The sequence below is a fragment of the Thunnus albacares genome, chromosome 1 (assembly GCF_914725855.1).
Source record: "Thunnus albacares chromosome 1, fThuAlb1.1, whole genome shotgun sequence".
In the NCBI taxonomy this organism is placed as follows: domain Eukaryota; kingdom Metazoa; phylum Chordata; class Actinopteri; order Scombriformes; family Scombridae; genus Thunnus; species Thunnus albacares.
The window spans coordinates 13425469-13448463 of record NC_058106.1 but is presented as its reverse complement, the minus strand read 5'-3'; the positions used below and the strand labels follow the sequence as shown (position 1 = coordinate 13448463).

The 22995-nt window shown below is 39.8% G+C and overlaps 1 protein-coding gene across 2 annotated transcripts; it reads right to left on the bottom strand.

Moving 5' to 3' along the window:
- Positions 1-3504: 3504 nt before the first annotated feature.
- loxl1 (lysyl oxidase-like 1) lies at positions 3505-21661 on the bottom strand. Of its 2 annotated transcripts, XR_006399356.1 has the most exons (8): positions 19949-21661; positions 15600-15708; positions 14425-14562; positions 7465-7621; positions 7093-7188; positions 6654-6769; positions 5267-5442; positions 3505-4532 (listed from the first exon to the last, which is right to left on the bottom strand). XR_006399356.1 is itself a non-coding variant. In XM_044337226.1 (7 exons), exons 1-7 carry the CDS (start codon positions 21057-21059, stop codon positions 5436-5438), a joined length of 1734 nt encoding a protein of 577 aa, XP_044193161.1. In that variant the 5' UTR covers positions 21060-21661; the 3' UTR covers positions 3505-5435. The 2 variants fall into 2 exon arrangements, 1 of the variants encoding a protein (XP_044193161.1); XM_044337226.1 differs by having other exon boundaries at positions 3505-5442.
- Between the last annotated feature and the right edge of the window lie 1334 nt (positions 21662-22995).

Genomic DNA, 22995 nt, shown 5'->3' with positions numbered 1-22995 from the left:
GTGGCTTGTTGTAAGAGGAAATATTTGTCTTGGGGGTTCTTATAGCTCTCCCTACAGATTTTCTGCTTATCTGTGATCAGACATAACGTTTGCTGCCCAAAGCAGAGTATTTACATATGTAACGGATTTGCTCTTATCATATTGCAACCTGATCTATGAGCAGTCTAGAATCTTTCCTTTTTCTCAGGATGCTAATACACTTTCTTGCCACATGTTCTTGATCAGGTGCCAGTATGTTTTACAGAGCTCACGCATTGAATGGGGCTGCAGCATTCAAGGAGAATTACAACATGCCTGTTGCTTCAGATATAATCAGAAAATGTATTATTAAGAAGGTAGTTTCAAAATCCCTTGGGATGGTGTGTGTTTTCTGCCACATACAGAGTAATATTCATTACGTCTTCTGATATAACCCTTGGTTCAAGCAGAAAAATTATCCTGCATATCCTGTCAGCTGATCTGTGTTAACTGACTTACAATCACCAAAGACCAAGTGGCAACTACCACGGCTTGAAGCTGAACCCAGTAGAAGTACCTTAAAGTGCAAAGTCACTGACAGCCACTAGATGCTGGCTCCAAAAAGTTCCTGGCTCCACTTTACTCTCATTTTAAAAAGTGTCACCTTCTCTCTAGAAAGACTAAGTCAATAGTTTTATTCAACAAGTTATTATGGTCTCATTCGCTAAATTCAGCAGGTCTTCTAATAAGTGTGCTGGTGGTTATTTTGGAAATTACTGCTCCATTAGTAAGATTTGAAGACTTAAAGTAGCTTTGATGTCTGCCGTGTGGGAGTTGATTGACAGCTATGATTGACAGTTTGCTCACCTGGCACTCTCCCCAACTTCAGTACTCCCACTGAGTTGGACAATTGATGCACTATCTCTGTACTTTTAATGTTACTTGATTATGATACCTGCCCTGTTAGCACAATATAGCTAAAGTAGCTAACATTAGCCCAAGTGTGCAGCACTTGGTGTTCCCAGTAAGCTAACAAGGTGTGTTTCCAGAGCGTGAAAGGCAACATCCTGCGCTCCTTATTTGGAAGGTTCAAACAAAAAAGATAGCCAACCATGAGCTGTACTGTGGGCTTCAAACCGGCTCCAATGCAACCCTTTATATACAGTCATGCCAAACAAACCATTGAGGCAGTATGTATAATCTGACAAGCTGTTCTGACCATTCATACCAACACTTCTGTTGCTCTTTGCATGCTACCAGTTGATTTGTCCCTCCAGTCTGCTCCTGTTCTAGTTTCTTTCTCAGAACCATGCTTGCGTTGGCATCTCTGGCATTGTGCATCATGTATATTCCATTTCTCAGTGATACAGTATGTGTCTGTTTTGTTTTGTTGTGTACACCCCTTGGGGGATTTTTATGTGCTCCACTCAGAATCTCACACTGTTTGGATTCATTTGGGAAACACCCTCTAGCACATTTCTGATAAATACAATTGCATATTCATTTGTTGGAAGAAATTGTCCTAAATCATTTACATGTCCCTAACTCAAGCGTTTTGACAGCCATTGCAACAAGAATATGAAGCCAACACAGTAAAAAAGGCTCCTGGTGGACATTGTGCATTATTGCTCCCACCCCACTGAGGCTTCATTTAAGCTACTTAACTAGCAGCTGCATGAGAATATGTAGAAGCAAAAACAGGATGGTGTTTATGAAGAAAGAAAATATGACTTCAGTCTTTTTGGAAAAGAAATACCTATGAGTAAATCAATTCAATTCATCATTTGGCTTCTCTGTTCCTCATTAGGAGTTTCCCATCTGTTTCTTTCGCTTTCTCTCTCTCTCTCTCTCACACACACACACACAAATATACACATACACATTATAACATAAGCACATATGGTCAATCTCAAGTTCATGCTAGCACACACAGCACTGCAGCACTTTCACAAAACAACATAATGTGGCATAGAGAGCTGGAATGAGGTGATTTCATGTGAACAGCCTGAACAAACAGCCCATACCAAGAGGAAGTCCCATCACAGGGGTCAGGGTTTTGTTAGGACAGACCAAATATGAGAGTGAGAACTGCATATCAAAACAACCAGATAATGGATTTTCATTCTTCTGGGGACAGGAAATACCTCTACAAGGAATGCCTACATGTTTTCCAAATACCATATTTCACAACTGAAAGTAAGTAGTGAGTTACCAGTTTATTAAGGACACTGCAGTACTGTATATTTGAGGTCATACAGTTTGCTGCATAATACTGTGAGTTGTTTAAAAAACTTTTTCCACCCAAAATTTGGTGTAGATCATGTTATAAATACATTTAATAAAGGCCAACAGTTAGAGTGCAGTTGATCATCTGTACAGAGAAAACTGCCTCATCTCTGATTGACTGTGTGTCTGTGCCTGTGTGTTGCATTTTGTGTTTTATTCATGCTGTAAGGCCCTCTCCTCCGTTTTCCTCCATTCCATCCATTTGTTTCTTCAGAATCTTTTTTTTTTTTTTTTTTTTATGATGTGAAGCTTAATATTTCTATTTGAAGTAGATTATATCTGTAGAGCTTGTAAGTTTTTGTTCACACTTGAATGATCTTCTGTTAAAAGCCACACAATTTATCTCCAATGTTACTGTGATGAGTGTGGTGAAGCCTGTAAGTACTCCACAAGAACTGTTCATTAGTCAACATTTTCATTTCCATGTGACAATATGGTGCATCTCCAACCAACTTTTTCCAGGCATTGTTTCTATTTGAATATTTGGAATGCACAACCATGTTGGAGGATTGAAAACAAAACAAAAATAGTAATCTGATTGCCTCCTTTCCAGATAAAATAAAGAATATTACTTTTTATGCGTTTCTATATTTAGTTTTGGTAACATTATAAGCTCATCTCTCACTGTTGTGATGTGGTGTTATGCACCATGTAATGACTCTCAATGCATAATGTGATTGGTCTCTGTTTGTTGCTGAAAGAAGTAAAATTATGTTAAATGTTCATTTGCAATGAAAAACTTTTTGAAGAGTGTAACTAAACTTGTAGAAACAAAGGGATCTTTGGCTGTTTGGTGACAGTGTGTGACAATAATGGAAATACAACCCAATCAGATTTTTTCATGATGTATGCACTCTGCACACATCTAACCGTGTTTGTGGAAACTCGACTACAACATGAAAACTAGTGTGACTGATTATGCATAGCATCAGTTCAACGACACAGTTGTTGCATTCACTGTCTGGTGGTTTTAGGCGTCTTACATGCAGTGTGTATTTTTCTGTATTTGTAAAGGTCAGATTTGCATCCCTGCGTGAATCAGTATTCGAGAAAATGCCTTAATGCATTAAACATATCGCACCTAATCTTTTATGAAGGGGATGATTTCAGTAACTTCTCACACCTGTCATTCAGCATTTCCTTTAAATCCACTCATATGTATTCGGTGTAAACCTGCAGATGTGTGTTCATATGCAGCATGGTGAACCAGTGCTATGAGAGTGGTACATGGCATTCATATTCAAGTCTGTGCACACAGCAAACGTGTAAATGTATTTATTGTATATGACATTTTTGACAGGTGTTCACTGTTAGAAAAATACAAATTTCATCACATGTCAAAGATGCTGTATAACTGTCACCTACTATTGTGCTGTCGTTCCACTGAATGTCAGAATCACATGTGGTTGCATCTTTCTCCATAACCATAAGGTATAATCATGAGCTACTGGAGTAAGAGGACGTTGCAGATAAAAAAGAAAAGAAAAAAGTAGTATTTACATTACAATATGAAAGGCCTGTGTATGACCAATAAACTTGGTACTTAAGGCTGGGTTTGTTCTGCATTTACAGTATTTTGTTTCAAAAATTAATTTCCAACATTAGTAATTTAAAAATGAACAATAAATCAAATCAAAGTCAACCAAATTTAACACATTTTGGTGCTTTGTAATGGTTTGATTAATACAGACAGACTGGATTCAGACTGGATATCACTCTTTCTTTCTTTGAGTCCCAAATCATGTGTTCTGTAATAGATTCAGGGGTTTTACAGTAGGTGTGTGTTACACCAGAGTGGTAGGAGGCCACAGTCAGCAATCGCAGGAATTTCCAATGGAAACCAAACACTTAACAGGAAACAACAGCTCACTCAGTTGGAGAGGTAGGTCAAGACGGCTTTCTGGTACTCTGCATTACAATACTAAGTTTATAGCAGTGTTTTTTCTCCAATAACACATACAGTTTTAATAAAACTGAGAATAATTCAGATTATCAAGAAAAATAATATATAGAAGTTCACTGAATTTCACAAATTACAGTAACAGGTAAACTGGATAAACAAATATAATCAGTTACAACAAAATACTTTCCATCATTTAAGTCATGCATCAGTGGAATATTTGTATATACATTCTTCAAAAGGTATAGATGACCTATGTGCCATCTGACCAGTGTTGGTAGCTGAAGAAGAAACCCCAAAGCAGTGTAAACGTACAGCTTACATACTGTGAGTCTTGTATTCTGGAAAGTGCCCTTTTCTGCCAGTTGAGCTTCCTGTTCCTGTTGAACTGAATTAAGAAAGGACGAATGGGGGCACAATTTGAATATGCAAGGATTTAGAGAGTACAGCACCCAGTGCTGACAGTTTGTCTTTATGTTGACTTACAATTTGACGAGAAGACAAATGCAAATATGACCTGCTGTCTTCCTCTTGCTGTTAACACAACATTAAACAAGACGTGCCCAGAGAATCGCAATATCTGAGTCAGACCCATTGCGGCAGTGAAGAGAGAGAGAGAGAGAGAGAAAGAAAGAAAGAGAGAGAGAGAGAGAAAGAGAGAGAGAAAGAGAGAGAGAGAAAGAGCGAGAAAACAACTAACACATTATACTGTGGTTCTTCTGAGTCACTGGGCCTTTCTGTCTGTCCCCGTGCTGCATGGATGAATGCACCTGGGAAGACTTTGTCCCCTAATTTTATTTGTTGGATTGCAGCTGAACACTGATGTGTCGGGAACCACTCGTTTCAGCACCAGCACCGTTTCTCACTTTAATAATTTAAACAGAGACACTCTGCAGGAGCTGTGGATAGATGTTTCTTGCTGTGTGTAGATACAGTAAACGCCTCTTTTGAAAGTCAATGATGTGTCAAAAGCATGTAAACAAACTGGGGTGGCTAGTTGCAATATAATATATGTTTTTGATAAGACAATATTATAACATAGATTGCAGGGATCTGAACTGTCATTAATGGGGTATCAATGTGCAAAATGCATTATGCAATATGCAGTGTGTGTGTGCTTACTTTAAACCCCCACATTCTTATCAGTGCCAGTGGATCCCTCACTTGCCATGGGCCCAGGATACCAAAACAGCACGAAAAACAGTAAAGACGAACAACAAATGGATTCCATTCACATTTCAATGGAATAGCAATCAGGGTCACTCTAGCGTGGCAGCCTTCCAGTGCCTGATCATGACCTGCAAAAGAAACAGACCACACATAACACTTTTGTGAGAGTAACTGTAACACTCCGGACTCACTGAAGGATTTCAGTGCAGAGATATTGTACATAATGAATGAACAAAATGACTGCTGATATGAAGTTATTAACTATTCTGACCCTATGAATTACAAAATTATACGTGAATATCAAATTTAAAATCATTAACATGCAGGATGTTTTCTTTTCACACGTATATAATCTCTTCTTTTTTCCTCTTTGAGTTTTGGTGGTTGGTAAACAATCAAATATTGAATTATCATCACATATGGTAAGGGATTTGGCTGAATAAATAGACCATTGTCACAAACATGGATGGATACTGGGTTCTCCTGTTGCTTCTAGCTCTTGCTGTTAGCGCTTATTTCAGAATTTCAGAATAGCCAATCACACAATACAGGTGATGTTATTGGCAACTGTTTCTCCTGTCAGAAACTGTTCAAACATCAGACTTAAATGTTGGAAGTCTGATGATTTAATTCTTTTATTGCCGTCAGTTCCTTAAATACCTGACTATTATATCCAGCTCCCATTAACTGTGGAAATGCTTTAGCAAACATATTTTTAAGTTTATGTTTGACTGTACCAGTGAAACTAAGGGAGACTGGCTAGAGCAATTGAGCCTAATGATGCTTTCGTCATGCATATCCACTCTCTATATAAAGTCTTTTCAAGAGCATATGATAGTACTTCTGAGTGCAATGATAAACTTTCTAATAGCGCTATTGAAAAGTTCAACACCCCTGCATCTCCATTTGAGGGAAAATATGAAAGTTTCAGAGCCCATTAATCTTAACTGGAGAATGAGAACATAATTCATTAAATCATCAAATATTTCAGCCAAGACCCCATTAAGTCCACTAAGTAATTCAAAACACTTTGAGGCTCTTCATAAAACTGCATTTAGCTGCCATCCTGTCATGTGGATCACTATAACTCAATGTTGGGAACATGACAAGAACGCTGATTTACAGTTTGCCTCTCAGATACCATCTACAGCATATATGTACGCTCTTTTAGGTCAGAGTCCTACATTGCATAAAATGGCAAACTGTATCTTTCTCAAAAGCACAAGATCACCAAAGGAGCGGAGGATTTTGAGAACACTGAAATAAATCGGTCCCAGTGAATTATTAATGATCAGCAATCAAGTAAGTTTTTAAAATCTGTACATTCTGTCTTACTTACTGTGCGATCTTGCAGTTGGTTGTTGTAACAAACCGTCCTGTGTAGTGAATGTTACACCTGACCACATTGTTGGTAAAATCTGATTCCAGCACCAAGAACTTGGGATTGACCTGGAGCTGAGAGACAAAAGACAGATGGCACATTACAATTCACCATATACTCAAAGTTCAACAAACATGGGTGACATCCAATGGGACCAATATTGCTTTAAGAGAGAATGTGAGATTTGAGATAGATAACACTGTATAGATCATGTGTTTGCACATCTTGCAGCCATATTGATCAAATCAAATATGCATGAAAAATAGACAATGAGATGGATGGGAGACCAGTGCCACTGAGCCCTGTGCTGCCCCTCACTTCCGTCCATAAAATATGACCCTATGCTGTTCACAAATGTGCCATGACCATGTATACCAAAATCTCTCTTTACTCTTACTTTTAGTACGTAGTTTCCAGGCTGGATGTCTGTGATGTCAATCCACTGGCAGTCAATATCAGCATTGTATGTATCATAGCAGCCTGGGCTCAGACCCTGAAGAAACAGAAGGGAAGAAAGACATTCGTAAGGAATACTGATCTGAGGTGAAAACCTTGTATGTCAGCACAATGTCAGTGGTATGACATTGTGCAAGAAACATATTCAGGCTGATGACTAAAAGCCAACTATTAATGCAACTGTAAAAAAAAAAAAAAAAAAGTGACCACCAAATGAAGGTTGAAAATTGATGCGGGAGCTTGAACTTAAAGTGAAATCGCTTTGTCATTCATTGTTGCTAAATTCCACTCATGCCCTTGTTTGCTGCATTACCTGAGTGTGAGCGGTGCAGGCATAACGCTTCAGGTGACCAAAGTCACAGGTTGTGTCTTCTAGACAGAAGCTAGCCTTGTGTCCCTCTGCGACTTTGCGGCCAGAGCTGGCCTCCAGTAAATCATAATGGCTGAACTCGTCCATACTGTGGTAGTGCCTGTAGGAACAAACAAATCATTGTGCATGTAGTAAAACAATGAAACAAACATCTTAGTTAATGTGATCAACCAAAATGTTTAAGCTCATTCTAGTGTTATTGTGTCATCTAAGCATAAATTATAGCTAGTTTATTAAGTTTGTTAGGCTGCTGTAATTACACTTCCATATTGTTTAAATTAAGCTTATCTGGGTTTAAATGCAATTTCAAGACAAACTGTGGGTTTATATAATGCATACTCAACCCATTGACCAAATCTATTAATGTTTATGTACGTGATGTTGCACCTTGACTGAACACATCATAAAGTATCAAAGGACAATGGATACTAATTGATGGAAACAATAAAGTATTGCAAGACATTAACACCCTAATGATGTATGAATGATGTTAATTAGCTTGTATCAGTCAGTGAGATCAGAGGTGTTTGTGTGTGTGATCGCGTGTGTGCGTGTGCTAATGTTTTTTTTTATGTTTGTATGCTCATATCTTAGTGTGCATGCGTAAATGTGTGAGTGTAGCAGTGTCAGAGTGTATTTTTGTGCTGCTTGCGGTGTGTTTGTGTGTGTTTGCACAGCTTTAGCAGCTTAGGAAAGGCTGGATGCACATGGCCACTGATCATCTCAACTGAACCAGAATTTGAAACAAGTGACTCTCAGTGAGTGACTCTGTCAGTGAGCTGGTCCATTTGAAAGCATCTGCAATATTAACTGCTATATGGCTTGGACCTCTCCCAAATGTCAAAGTGACCTGTGATGCTACTCACTTTTTAAAAGCCTACTGTGCACATAATTGCATGACATGCCAACACAAATGTGTTTGCATGGAGTACCATGACAACAACCTTCCAACTTTTATCATTAGTTTGAAGTATTTATACACAGCAGTGGAAACAAATTAGTGAAGCACACATACCTAAAGTAGTTAAAGAAACGTAGCCTGCTTACAACAACCTACATTCCCATTTCCACTTTTCTGTGATTGAATGTCACTATTTAATTGTTTAACTGTCTTAATCTGGCATGTCAGTAAAAATATATTTCTAGTAAATCATAAAATGCCACAACTGCACATGTACAGTTGTATTTTGTCACATTAATATAAAACATTCTAGGTTTCTGTAAATTTGTATGTACATGTCCGAATAGCCCTGTTTGCCTAAAAAAAGATCATTGTCCTGTTTGTGTGTCATATGGGCACAGCCAGCATTGAGCTATCTGTTATTAAGAGCGTTTAGCAAGAAAACACCCAACAACATCAGCAAAGTATAGTTTCCTATAATATCGAGGCTGCTTAATCCAAGTGGTGCGCTCTTAGTGTAGCACATAGATGCACAAATCTCATTCAGCCATGTGACTGTGGCAGAGGCCCATGTGGAACACTGCTGAGCATGAAGCATGACTGTCAGGTTTACAGACATGAAGTCATTTGTCACAGGCAAAACAGATACAATATGTTAGCAGATAGCATTCTGGTGGTTTCGACTGAGATGGTAAATTTCCTACAGCAGATATGAGATATACACTTTTGACAGTTTATAAGCCACACTGAATCGTTTGCAACCGAATTCAACAGCCTACCAATAAATGTTATGAAACTCAACATATAAATGTTTTGTTGAGACTATGTCAGAGAGGCGTTCATTAAATTTTGTGGTCATTTTGAAGGATTTTGTTGTTGTGCTATTGAATTGTATTGCATTATATCATATAAATAATTTGTAACAGAGTCTTGCACGGGTCCAATTTTGCAAACCCGCACCCACCCGCACCCGCAAAGCTCAGTGCCGAAACCAACCCGTTACTGCAATTATCTCCATGTCAAATCCGGACCCGCCTGGACCCGTAAATATAAGACCCACAACACGACCCACGATTAAACACATAGGCTACACAGTCACTCACTCAAAAGTGCTTTATTTTTACTTGTTGTGCAATCATAATCTGTGTCTATGGGCAGTACTGCACATTCACTGACAACCACACATACCCGTGCACACACACAGATATGCAGTCGCAGATATCACAGCAGTTACTCTCTCACACACACTTAACAATGATTGCATACTAATGTTATAATGCTTGCTCACTTGTATGACTTATAACAGGGTGCAACATACTCTGAAGTGTAGTTCATTTTTACCTGTACCCGTGAATTTATATAATTATATTTTTTACCCATTACACAACTTTTTTGTGGGTACTCGACCCAGGGCAGGACTCTGATTTGTAATATTTTGTCCAACCCAAATAGACAACATATTTAATATTAGTGTCTTCAACACATTTAACTACTAACAACGATAATTTTATTGGGCACATTTCACAAAACTGCAGTATAACCTCCAAAATCACCACAAAGTTGAATCAACTTTTGCCATCTCAACAAAAACTGAATACAAGCTTTATAAAGTGTACCTAATTAACTGGTAAGTTAGTGTAGAGAGCAATATACAGTATCTCAGTGGCATTAACTGCCAAATTCATTTCAGATATGCAAACATCTTTAGAGCAATGTTTTGATGAAACAACAACAAAGACACTACATTTTAAGTACTAAGAAACAAAAAAGGGTTTTAGATGTTTGTATGGACAAGAATACATGAATCACTCAACATGGGGCAATATGTTAGTTTAATTAGTTACCTACAGTACTGATATGCAGTGTATCCACTGGCTGTACACACAAGACTTACACGGTTAGGAAAAACTCTGAAAATGATGTGCAACTAAGGGGGTTTACTTCATTTGAACAAATTAAAATTTTTATTTTGATAAAACTTCTGAGCTGTTGATACGGTATAACTGTTCAATCACATTAAAAAGTAGATTAGAAAGGAAAACCTTCCTAAACCTTTGATCCTGAAAGCCACATGTTTTAAATTTAAAAAAGACCTATACCAATGTGATAAAGTTCCTCGAAGGTTTGATATGTAGAATTGTGAAGCAATTTACATGTATTGATTGTTTTTTTATTGCCAATGAGTGAACAGGTAGTAACGTAACGTAAAAAATTAGACCTTCGCCAACTTTCTCGGATGTCTGTCACAACCTGTGGACTGATTTCCATGTGAAGGACCAACAGAAGTGATGTTTTGCATGCTCCCGAGTGCCTTGCCTCTCTCCCGCTAACGTCAACAAACGACTGGCATAACTAGAAACACCCTGCAGATATTAACTCTCCAGCTAATGAAACAACTAGCTGCCTACATCAACCACTACACATTTCACAACAAAGGAAGAGGAAAAAGACATCACCTGCAATAGTCTCCATCACCTGCAATAGTCTCACGTCGCAAGCACCACCTGTATGTTGACTGCAGCTCATTTAACAGCCACAGATGTCACTAATGAGAAGGAATTTTTGATTCCTACATATCAAACCTCTAGGAGAGCATCCTACCAAAATGAAACATTACATAATACACATTGAAGTAGCAATTGAAAGTATTTATCATATTCTCTGATTCTTCAGTTGCCCCATACAGTCATACAGTATACTTAAGTGGTGTTGACTTTAGTTGTTGTGGCAGGTGAGGTAAGCACTGGATCGTTTACAGTCAGACAAACTCAGACTATATAAATATTGCCCTTTCGCCTTACTTCATGGCCCATGTTTCAACATAGCAACAGCTTTTACTGGAACAGTCATTAAAGATTGAAGGATGACTTGGAAGCAAAAGTGGGTACTTTCCACTGATGGAGCAAGTGACCATTCAAGGACTCATTCTTTCCATAGCTGAGGCAACCAAATATGATTGCTCTCAGGTAGAAACCTGTCTGTTGTTATCTAAGTCTGAACACTATCTTGGTTCAAATTACTCTCCTGTCTCTGTTGAAATGCAAATGCATGTGACCTTGTCTATATGTAGGATTATTTGATGTGTGGCAGAAGGGAACATACAGCATGTATTTTATGTAAATATGTGTGTGTGTATAAATACATGTGTATAGAGTGGGGTGGGAAAAGAAAAGCCTGTAAGGTTGAAACACAGTCTTTGTTTGTGTTCCCGAAACTGGCATCCATTTCAGTGGCAGTCTTGAGATGATTATCTCCAATACGGTATGTGTGTATGTGTGTAAGTGTGTGTGAGAATGAGACAGAAAGAAAGACTGCGGGAAGCAGGGAAAAAGATAGAGAGGGGGAGGCACTGGACGATGAGGTGCCTGGAAGGGTCCTCTACCTCCTTGGATTCCTGGATCCCCTCACTGACTATGTCAACTACAGAGAATGTAGTGTTGGAAGAACACATAGAGGATTTAACAAGAATAGCTTGTAATCGTAATATACAAAACATTCCAATCCTTCTTCATAGTCATGACTCATTTTCCACTTGTGTTGCAACAAACAAGACTTTGAGGGTTTCTCACATCATAGCTTGGGTTGTAAAACATAGAGAACTACAGTAGGCTCTTTCAGAACTATTTAGCAGGGGCCTGACATTTGCCTTCCACAAAGTGCAACCAGGATATGAAGACATATGTCCAAGCACCTGCACAAATAGCAGCTATGATCTTTGACCATGAAGGTCACATAGCTTATTAAAGATGTACTGTAAGCGACTGACATAAATAAAGCATAAGTTGAAGAACTCTGTTATTAAGTTCTGTTCAATCAAAAATGAAAGTAAAACCAAAAAATCACTTTTAATGACTTTCACTTGCTTTCCATATTGACTGGCATGAAAAATAAACTCCACATGGAATTCTGTTTCTTAATCTGTTAAAAAAAACAACAAAATACACAGAATTCCGATATTTTCACAGTCTGTGTTACTCAAGAGGACGCTGTTCCTTTCCCTTTTTCTAATACTCAAGTGAGAAAGATAGGAGTGAGTGTAATGAAAAGCAAAACTGTCAACTACACAGCTTATTCAACAAAAATGTGGGGCAGGGAAGTTTATTGTGAGAATCTGGGCTAGAGGTTTTCTTCCCCTAAAGAGATTTCTTTGTAACCAAACACCCTGTCCCAGTAACCCATATCCATGCCATCATACTTTAGCAGCTATATGATCTGGTGTCACAGATTGACAGCAAAAATGGATTGATTTGTCAATCTGATCACACAGCCAGTGGAATGATTGCCTTGGCTTCCTGCCTTCTGGGACCCACTGTGTAAACGCAGACTGATGTCAGACAGCAACAACACTGCCAATCTTCTAACGGCCAGTCACATTCCTGTAAGATGAGGATAGTAAAGCAGAGCCCGGCACTAGCATTAGTGGGCGGACTTGCTGAAATTGAGATAAAAGCCAGTCTACATGGAATATAATGTCATGAAACAAAGGCGATACCCCCAGAATCACTTCATCAGAAATCCCCAAGAGATATTCAGTCTGAGCCACTACTGCCCTGCTAAACCAACTAAAATATGTCCACTTAGCAAGAAACAATGAGAAAGCTGCTTGCTAAATAAACTCACACAGCTAGATACCATTATGTTTCATGTGATGTGGAATTTAGAGTGTATTGTCCTGTTGCTCTATTTCACACAGGTTTGGCCCTATAAAGGACTCCATTAATCTGACTTCTCTTTAGACCAGGTCTATGAAATTTAGACTTACTCTCTGTGGAGCTTCTCTTCCTGCAGTGACTGTCTATATTGTAAAGGGGACCATGCTGCGTTCACTTTCATTCACTGACTGAAAGAAGAACACAACATTGAAGTGCACCAGATCAATCGAGACTGTTCATGAGCAGCGAGAATGTGCTCTATGTACCAATAACCACATTTACAACACAAAAGCCCAACTTGACCATACATTTAAAGTGTTGGTGCCAAGGTCATGTCCATTGGGTTAGCTATCACAGGATAAATCTCCACTACACCCTGATTTTATAGTCCAGGATCTTGTTTCACCAAAGACATTTGTGATCACTGATCGTAAATGGTACAAGCTTCCCATTTCTCAAATGATTACACTTGGAAAATTGTAGGTACATTTGCAAGTCCTCTCTCCTGCTCATGCATAAGTCGCCAAATATGGTGTTTCTTTTGATTACTTAAACGCGTCAAAATTAATGCAAGAGGAAATGATCTCATGTTGCAAATTTGGAAGCGGGTCCCAGGACAATATCACTCATGTTTTTTTTCCTCTTCTGGTTTCCTCCTAGATACTGTATTCTGACGCCAACTGGGGTTATGTCGGGTAACATCCATATTCCCAGTAATGAAAAGGTGAGGTTGCTGAATAAGTTCCCTCTGCCGTGTTGTATAAGGTTAATCAGGTTTCAACTGAAAGTGGGCTCACCAATCCCATGCAATACTTTAGAATAATGGGCCATGTTGGTGACCTGGCAGGGAATACAGTCATCTGGCCATTAAACCAATCTTATGTCTGTATGTGAATTAGCACAATAGTCACATACCACAACCCTAATTCTATAAAATGTGGAGCTGTTGCTTTGCCAAACCCCTATTCCACATAAGGAATGCAAATCAAATCATCGATCATGGTTCAATATATTAATCAAAAGCTATTCATCCACCAGTCAACAAGCTGATTAGTAGTGAATTTAGTTTAGCCAGTTAATGTTCAAATTTACTGTTATGCGACCAGTCAGTTTTACAACAATTTGAACATGTCCTACAATCAAAACCAACCAGAACTGTCCATTCTGGCAGTGCAAAAGTAGCTGTACAAAGCACAGAAATTAGTTAAATAAATAAATATATTCTGTAAGAATAAAAGCAGGATTGACATAAAAATGTTTGCTCACTAGTTCCATGGTCACAGCTGATACTGCAGCCAGTAAAGCATAATTCGCTGATTAGGTAAAATCTGGTTTGTATTAAGTACTTACTGATGACAGCTGTGCCACTCCCAGGTATGACGTGGCCTGTTAGGCATGAAGTCAGCAGTACCCTTGTTCTTCACCCTCTGTGGGAAACGTAGAAGGACTCTAACATCATAGTCGGTGGTCTCGGAGCCATAGGCAGAGCTGAATGGCGGACAAATACATGAAGACAAAAAACAGTGAGGTAACTGCACCAGTGACTGCAAAAAGGATGTCAGCATGTCTGTTTCTCATAACTAAGACAAGAGGGGGAAAAAGAGCAGGATGGGAAAGGCTTGGAGGCAGGAGAACATCTACTAAATAATTCATTCTACAGATTACAACCATCTCTCCAAACACATAGTTTCAACATGGGGAGAGGGAGCAGAGTGAGGTACACACTCTGTTGCATGATTCACTTTTTTGTGTGAAAGAGGAGGCACAACCTCGAGTTCACAATACCACTGAAGATCTAAGCCATTCGTCTTGTGGCTGTTGTTGACATTGGAGTGTATGGCAAATTACAACAGCCCATCTGTCGGTGATTGCTGCAAACTCAGACAGGATATGAAAGGGCTTTGAGGGATGGCTTCGCTTGTGATGGGGAGAGGGCAAATAGAGCAGCCATGGGGACAGCACACTTCCATCATTTCAATAGTGTCCTTAGTGCAGAGGCAGTCAAAGGCCCAGGCCCGGGGCTCAGGGGATGATATCCACCAACAAAGAGAAATGAAACTAATGGCAGCCTGTATCCACAAAGGTGACCAGGATTTAGTTCATGTTGAGCTTTTGGTCAACTTTTTTTCATTATTTCTTTCAGTTATTATTGCACAGGCATAATCCCAAAGGCTACGTTAGAATTGTGGACAGTTCACTTCCTGGTTAATGCTGCCCAAAGGTGGAGCACATTACAAAAAAATTCAATCTCCCATTAAAATTAACATTTTGTTGTTAATGCATGATCCATTCATTTATTCCATTTATCCTAGGGTCATGGAGGGCTGGTACTTTCCAGAATTTACTGCGTACAAAGCAAGGTGCATTTTGGACATGTCGCCAGTGCTTAAAATGTTGCAGAAACCATTAAAATTAGCATTCATCACTGATATGAAAAATGAACTCATAGGGGAAAAACTTTTTTTTTTAATAAGTAAATTAACGTATAATAAAAAAATGCAAACGCCATCCAGAATTTGGTTTACCTTGATAGGCATTTTTCCTCAGCAGCACAGCGGAGGGAGTACATGTGGGCTCTCTGGATGTATGTGGAAGCCTGGACATAGTTGGGATCAGGAACCAGGTCAGGCAAACCTAAAATGATATACATATTTTCATACTTTACAAAATACACAACCTGATGTGATAGTAATCTGCTCACAAATCAAATCTCACAAGTCTGCTCAAAATACTGAAAAAAAAACTTGTATACATACATACGGATACATTTTTAGTCTCAAACATACCTTATAGAGAGAGTTAATGTTAATGTTAATGATTGATAATCTGTGACAGGTCCCCTTTTGATCTCTCTGAATTCCAGCCCTCCCAACAATGGCAGTGAGGGCTCTTTCACATATTTGTCATCAATTTTTTATTAACTGGTATTTATTGCAGTGCTGGTGGAGGATATGAGGGGCATGAGTGACAAGGGCCGCAGTTCAAGACTGGGTCACAATAGAGAAAGCTATTGGCCACTAATTACTGTGCATTCCAGATTATTATCATGGTTTCCTAATGAGACACTTTTGCTCCATAGGCCTCTCAGACAGGGGTGAGTTTGAGGTGAGAGAACACAAGGGTTACATTTAGATCTCTTGTGTGAAAAATCCCAAGAAAACAAAGAAACATATAACATTAACACAACACTTTGGCCTCTAACTTAATGTATCTTCTTATGAGGGAAATATTTTATACAAACAATGTATTGCCTTCTTGGCTAATGTGATGTGATCTTGTGTGACACTAATCTTAATATGAACCTGTCACTTGAGGTTAACCTTGAGCAAAGTAAACGTAGGATGACTAGTCATATCTGTTAAGGATAAGGCTCAACTTGGAAACATGAGCTACAGTATCATAGGAGGACTTAGTGTAGTACAGCCTACGTTTTTCATACTTTGGTTTATACAAACAAATGACAAAGATGGAGAGATGAAGAAGGAAAGGCATTGTACAGAGATACAAGAGAGCCAGACAGACACACAGAGAGGGAGAGGGTACGTGCGAGGGCAAAACATGACACCACTGCTGTTTTTAAAGTGGGACACTGTCCAAGTCTGTCAGAAAACCTGAGGAACAAGTTAAAAAAAGCAGGCCTGATTTTTCAGAGTGGATGTCTGTCCCATGCCCTGTAAAGGCCATGCCAGCAAGAGTCACTGGTGTAGCTTATCATCCTTCTCTGTTTAGCTCACAAAGGCCTGGTATGCTTGCTTGTTTAAGCTACAGATAGCAAAACCATTCGACCTCTAACTCTGGAGGCATTAATAATATCACAAAAATTATATTCAACCTTCAATTTCTGTTGTACCATGCTTTAACAATGGAAAAGAAAACAGATGATGAAACACATTGTTATCTGTCACATGAATTTCATTAGTTCTGGTCTGTTTATGGAAACCAGATAGGAAGTTTCCTATTTTATATCTGCCCAGCGTTTAACATCCAGATGAGTCTTGCCTTCCAAGCTGCAAGTTTAAAAAAAGGGCTTTGACTTTTCGGGCATTGTGTAAACATCTCATCTGACAGCTCTCTCTGAGGCAGACGTATAGGACAGGGGGAAGCTTCCATGTAAACATTGTAAGACCAGTGTGAAACGCAAAGGTTTTCCAACTGCACTCTCAGCCCCGTTTTTTCTCTTCACCCCAGGAAGGCTTTGTTCTCTGTGCCGTAATCTTTTGAAATGTGAAATTGGGTCTCTTTCAGAGGGATAAAGTGTTTTGAGAAGCCAAAGCTGATCAGCTCTCGACAGCATGTGACAAAGCCACACATTACACTCTAAGTGGGGCACGGAGAAAAAAAAAAGAATCTTGCCAGGCTTTTTATACCATCTAATATAGCATAATAAAAGGACATGAGGGCTCCCTCTCCTCATCAGATACTCCTGCTATAAGCTGAATGCTGTTAGCTGCACTGACAGATTAGCACACTTGAAATTCATTGAGGTCAAAATCAAGAATCATAACAGCATCTGATGATTATGCATCATTTTAGAAAACTCTACTTTCACTGCATACTCTATGCCATCTTGCAATAAACATCATGATTATGATTAACCATTTTACTTTTGCTGATCACTTGTTATATTACTATAAATTTTAGCAATATCGAGGTGCTAAAACCTTTTCCCTTAATTTGAAGATGCTTGAGTAAAATAACTGTGATGCTGCCTTGCAGCTGCCTTAATGAATTAATCTATACCAGTTACGGTCTAATTATTCTCTCCTCTGACTGCTGGCACCTTTATCTGGGAACATGAGAGGAAGGAAGAGTGATATCAAATGACGATGTATTGCAAAGTGTATGTTTGGGACATTATGTATACTTTTTTAACCAATCTTTGCGATTTCACTTAATTAAATACAATTCCTTAATCACAAAACTTCCTGAACATCACAGCTTTCAATACTGTAAAGCTCTCAAAGAGTGTGTACCTTCACGCTCCCTGTCACAAACTCTAGTTCTTTACCAACAAAAGTGCCATGCTTACTGATGCCAAAGCCAATGTGGGTTCAGAAAAGACACCCGCAAACTTGATAAATTGCACATATGATGTAAAGGTCTCTTTGCTTAACACTTTGAGCACAGAGTACATACAGTACAGTATGCTGTGCTCTCTTAATTGTTCCACTGTGGCTTTGGCTGTAGATCAAGCCCTATTTACTGTACATGGTTCTGGGAGTAACTTGCGCCATTTGACATCTAAAAGCAACAATTAGGAAGTGTTTCTGCATTGAAACTTATTTCATGGCCTTAAACTTAATTGTACAGTAGTTATCTATACACTTTGGTTGTTAATGGTAATGCTTGCCAGCTTGTTCATGCATAGCAACTTAACTCTATTTGTGCTTAGTTGAATTTCTTGCACTAACCTTAGTAGGCCACATGATGAAATAGATTGAATTTATTTGTATTATTTAATAAACAGCCTGGCCAATGATTGGTGTTTATCTTATATCAGCATAACTTACGTTTGCTTATGCATTTAAAAATGGCTGTACAAATATGCTTGTCTGCTTACTTCAATTTTAAGTAAATTTTAAATGTGTAGATCACCATTAGTATAATACTTTAACAGCTTAATGATGTTCCATGAAGCAGTGCAATAAAAATGTCAGCTTTTCAGCAGCTCCCAATGGCTGAAACTTTATCACAATGATTACCGGGTACACTAAGGCATCTGCACACATGTTGGCTTTTTGTGCTGTAGAAATGGCTCCCAGCTCTAGAGTGTCTAATGAATGATGGTTGCAAGGCTCACAGCACACTAGAGAGACTGCAGCACAGTAATGCAAATCACTGAGTAAAACCTACATTATTAAGAGTCTGAGATTCTTGCTAGAAGTCTTCCCTCACTGCCTGCTGCAGTCAGAACATAGGAAAATGTCACATGCATTTTTTTTTCCTCAGCATTAACAATAAACTCAAGGAAAACTTCTTCCCCCCTTGCACACCGACAAATTATGAAAACAAGGGTGATCAATTGCTTATAGGTTAAAAGAAATTTTCTGCTCTGTTACAAAAAACTTTTTTTTTTTAGTTCGTGTACTGCATGTTTTGAAACACCGCATTCTTCCCCTAAGAACTCTAACTAAATATTTCTTTGATTTCATGTAACTGAAGCAACGGACCCCATGTGTAACAGGGACTTTCCACACTCTCCCTCCCCCTCAAGGAGTGGTGGATTACTGTATCCCCCTCCCTTATTTACCCTCTCCTGTCCTCAAGCTCAGGAGGCAGCCACTGCCCACCAACACCCCTTGTCACCAGACCCCGTATGAGGTCACCACCACCATTACCAAACTCTACACGCCTCATGAAACAGTCTGCTCTCTTGTAATACAGAACTCCCCACACGAAAACACAGTGGTTCTTGTGTGTGATCTCTGAACACTGGCAAGGCTTTCTCAACACCTGGTTTCAATAACCATACAAGTGGGAAAAGATGAACCTTGCATTCACTTTGCTTTGTTTGTAAACTGAAAAAGAGGCTGACTTTTAAACAGCTGTCTCATTCTGATTACTTCAGATATCTGACAAACAAGAATACTAGAAAAGCATGATTGTATACTTGAGGGGGTGGTGAGCTCTCTACTCCTCTGGGTTTTGCATATTTCAAATTCATATGTCTAGCTAAAAACATCACACTGCAAGCAATGCAAGAAATATTTTAAGTGCTTTAGAATTTTCTTGATGGCTCCCAATCTGTATCCACTCCCATCCCACTCATGCGTTATGTACTCTCTTAAGATCTGGTAAAACGTCCTGAACAAAGTGTGAAATAAAGCATACATTGTGTTAGTTTACAGGTGCCCAAACAAAAAGCTCACTGTACCTCTCTGTTCTGGTCGGTACACACTCCCGACATTGACACTGGGATTCTCAGGGGCAGAGTTTGGAGAATTTCTGCCTGGAGGAATGGGCTGCATGAAGGGAGGTTGGGGTCTTCCAAATGGAGGAAACTGCTCATACTGAGGGCTCCTGATTGGTGGTTGACCGGCTGCTCCTGTCCTGTCCACTACCACAGGAGTGGCGTGATTAGCGTCAGGGGCAGGGACAGCGGGGGCAGGGACAGCTGGAGCAGAGTCCTCGTTGTAGATACTGTGGGTGTATCTGTGGTCCAGACCATCTGAAAATGGTGGTTGGGCAGCACGTGCAGGAACCACAGGATTGGGCCCGTAGCCATAAGACTGGTAGAAGTGGTAACCATCTTCAGCAAAGTCAGAAGGAGAGCCTGGGAGCACAGGGGCCACACCACCTCCAAACCCTCCTCCAGTGTATCCCCGTCCAGCACCATACCCTCCACCGCCATATCCTCCACCGACGACAGGCTGAAAGGGTGGCTCATAGTTCCTGACTTGTCCATCCCCAAAACTAGGGTCATAAGGTACTGGTTGGAAGGGAGGCTGTTGAGGCAATGGGTACTGTTGGTAGGATGGTACATTATAAGAAGATGAAGAAAAGGATGATGAGGATGATGAAAATGAAGAGCCTGTGGATGGCCTGAAGCGAGTGCTAGAGGATCCCTGAAAGTGGCTACCACCTGTGGTGCCTGCAGTTTGTCTCCAGTTATCAGGTACTTGCCCAAAGCCGAAAGGATGCCTGGCCTGCCCACGGACAGTCTCAGAGGACCCTCTTGATGGTGCCTGTCTGCGGACATTGCCTCTCTGAGGTCTTTGTGAAGAGCGTGAACGTGTATCTGCTACAACCACCCTAGGACCTCTGTCCTGGGCCCCCGCCCCAGCAGGGACATATTCAGCTCCACTGTTCAGCAAGCTATACATGCGGCCATTGTTCTCCCACTGAATCACCTGCCTCCAAGGGGTAGCAGAGCTGTCCTGCCCCTGGCCCCGACTCTGGCTCTGCCCCCGAGTCTGTGTGGCAACCTGCGCTTGCCCCGAGCCCAGCAGGATGAATACCAAACATGTCACAACCATAGGCAACATACTGGCTCCAAAGATGCCACAGCTCACCACACAGGAAAAGCCCTTCCAGTCCACCAACAGCTCAAACTCAAACCACCTGTGGCTCTGTCAATAAAACATGTGTATCCTCTTCTCGTGGGTGCAGTTTTGGTATGAATGCAGAGACAGATGCAAGGTTGAAAAGTAAGCCTGTAGTTGAGTGCATCTGCAGGTCTTCACTGACAGCAGTAGAAGAGGTTGAATGTGCATTCAGGAGCAGTCACACAGGAGAAGGAAAGTGGGCTTCAGAAGACCCACTGGTGTTGTTACCATCTGTTAGTGCTATGAGAACATGTCCTGACGTCTTGTCGGTCTGCTGGCTCGCCTGTCAGTAGACTGAGCATTGCTCTCTGCCTTCTGGAAAGGAGAAGTGCCTGTGCACTGCACGACTGCAAGCTTCTATTTGCCTGATTGCTTACAATGGGCTGTGAAAAAATCTCAAAGTTTTTTTCTTTTTTAAGGAGAGGTCCCACATGGCCCTAGTGCTAGTGATGTTTCCTAGCCTGCAGCAGCCAGCACTCCATGAGGCTTCCAGAGTCAACATTACCATCTGCAAAGGCATTCAGACATTCTGTATAACACATCTGACTTTCAATGTCTTGAATTCTTTTCTCATCATGTACAAGCATAGATAGTACAATGTGACCCACAGGTAGTTCAAAGGTTTGTAATGTTGTTACTTTGTCTTTAAACCTCTAAAGATTACGATAATTATGTGCAGATGGGAAATTACTTAACTGGTAACAGGGGCACCCTGTCACAGAGAACCACTATACTGATGTAATTCACACAATTGACAACTGTTTTTTTAACTGACTCAAACTGTAAAATATTCCATGGTGCAATGTGGAGGTACAGTAAGTCATTCCAAGTGACATTTGCACAAACAATGAGAAGTTAATAAGGACATACTGTTTGGTAATACGTAACCTTATATAAATAAAATGTGATGTCTCTGTTTATAGGGTGGGTATGTTAGGAAATGTGGTCTGTATCCCCCACCCTAAGAAATATCAAACTGAGGTCAATTATGAAAGTGTTCAGAACCCTCCTCCCACCAAATACACACATTCACAAACACATAACCTCCTCTCTCCACCCCTTATTCCCCTTGCTGCTTGTAGTACACTGAATGCACAAAAGACATGCATACATGCCGAGCAAGACAAGACTGTGTGTTCTGTTGTCTGTGAATACTATCAAAGCACTGTTGCACTCTGAGACCCTCATTTACACAAATGTTCTGAGAGACAAGTCATTAGTAAACACATTCACAGGGGATTTGAAACAGCTTGGTTACTGCTTGCCTTGATAGAGTACATGCAGACAGAATCAGATTTCCCCCTGTTATCAAAGTCAGCAGTTTGCAAGGTATTTTCCTTGGCACGGCTTGCATGGGCAATGGCCACAATGTGCCACAGACCAAAGAAAGGACAACATTCCTCAAGGGCTATAGCAGTCGACATTCACTTTGCCTCTCTCAAAAAGGACCCATAAAAACACAAATATGCTTCCAGTATATGCTATATCTCACCCAACAAACATGTAAATGCACTGCAGAGAGGACCTTTATCATGATTTTCTGCACAAGGAACTTACAGCATCAATATGGATATGATATCAGTTCTATATATATATATATATATATATATATATATATCACATCTGGCTTTACAGACATGAGCTGTTCCCTCATACCGTTATACAGTGACTCAAAACACATTTGTTAAACGTTGACACATTCATGACTGAACATCAAACATTTTTGATAATTGTATCTTTCTTCTCCAACACAAACATTTTTATATTTGCCAGTGAACAGCTTATTAGACAGTTACATCACAGAAACAGTGTGATCATTTGTGTAAAATGTGTCAGACCTTTTTATGACAAATACACCCAACTTAAACAAAACATT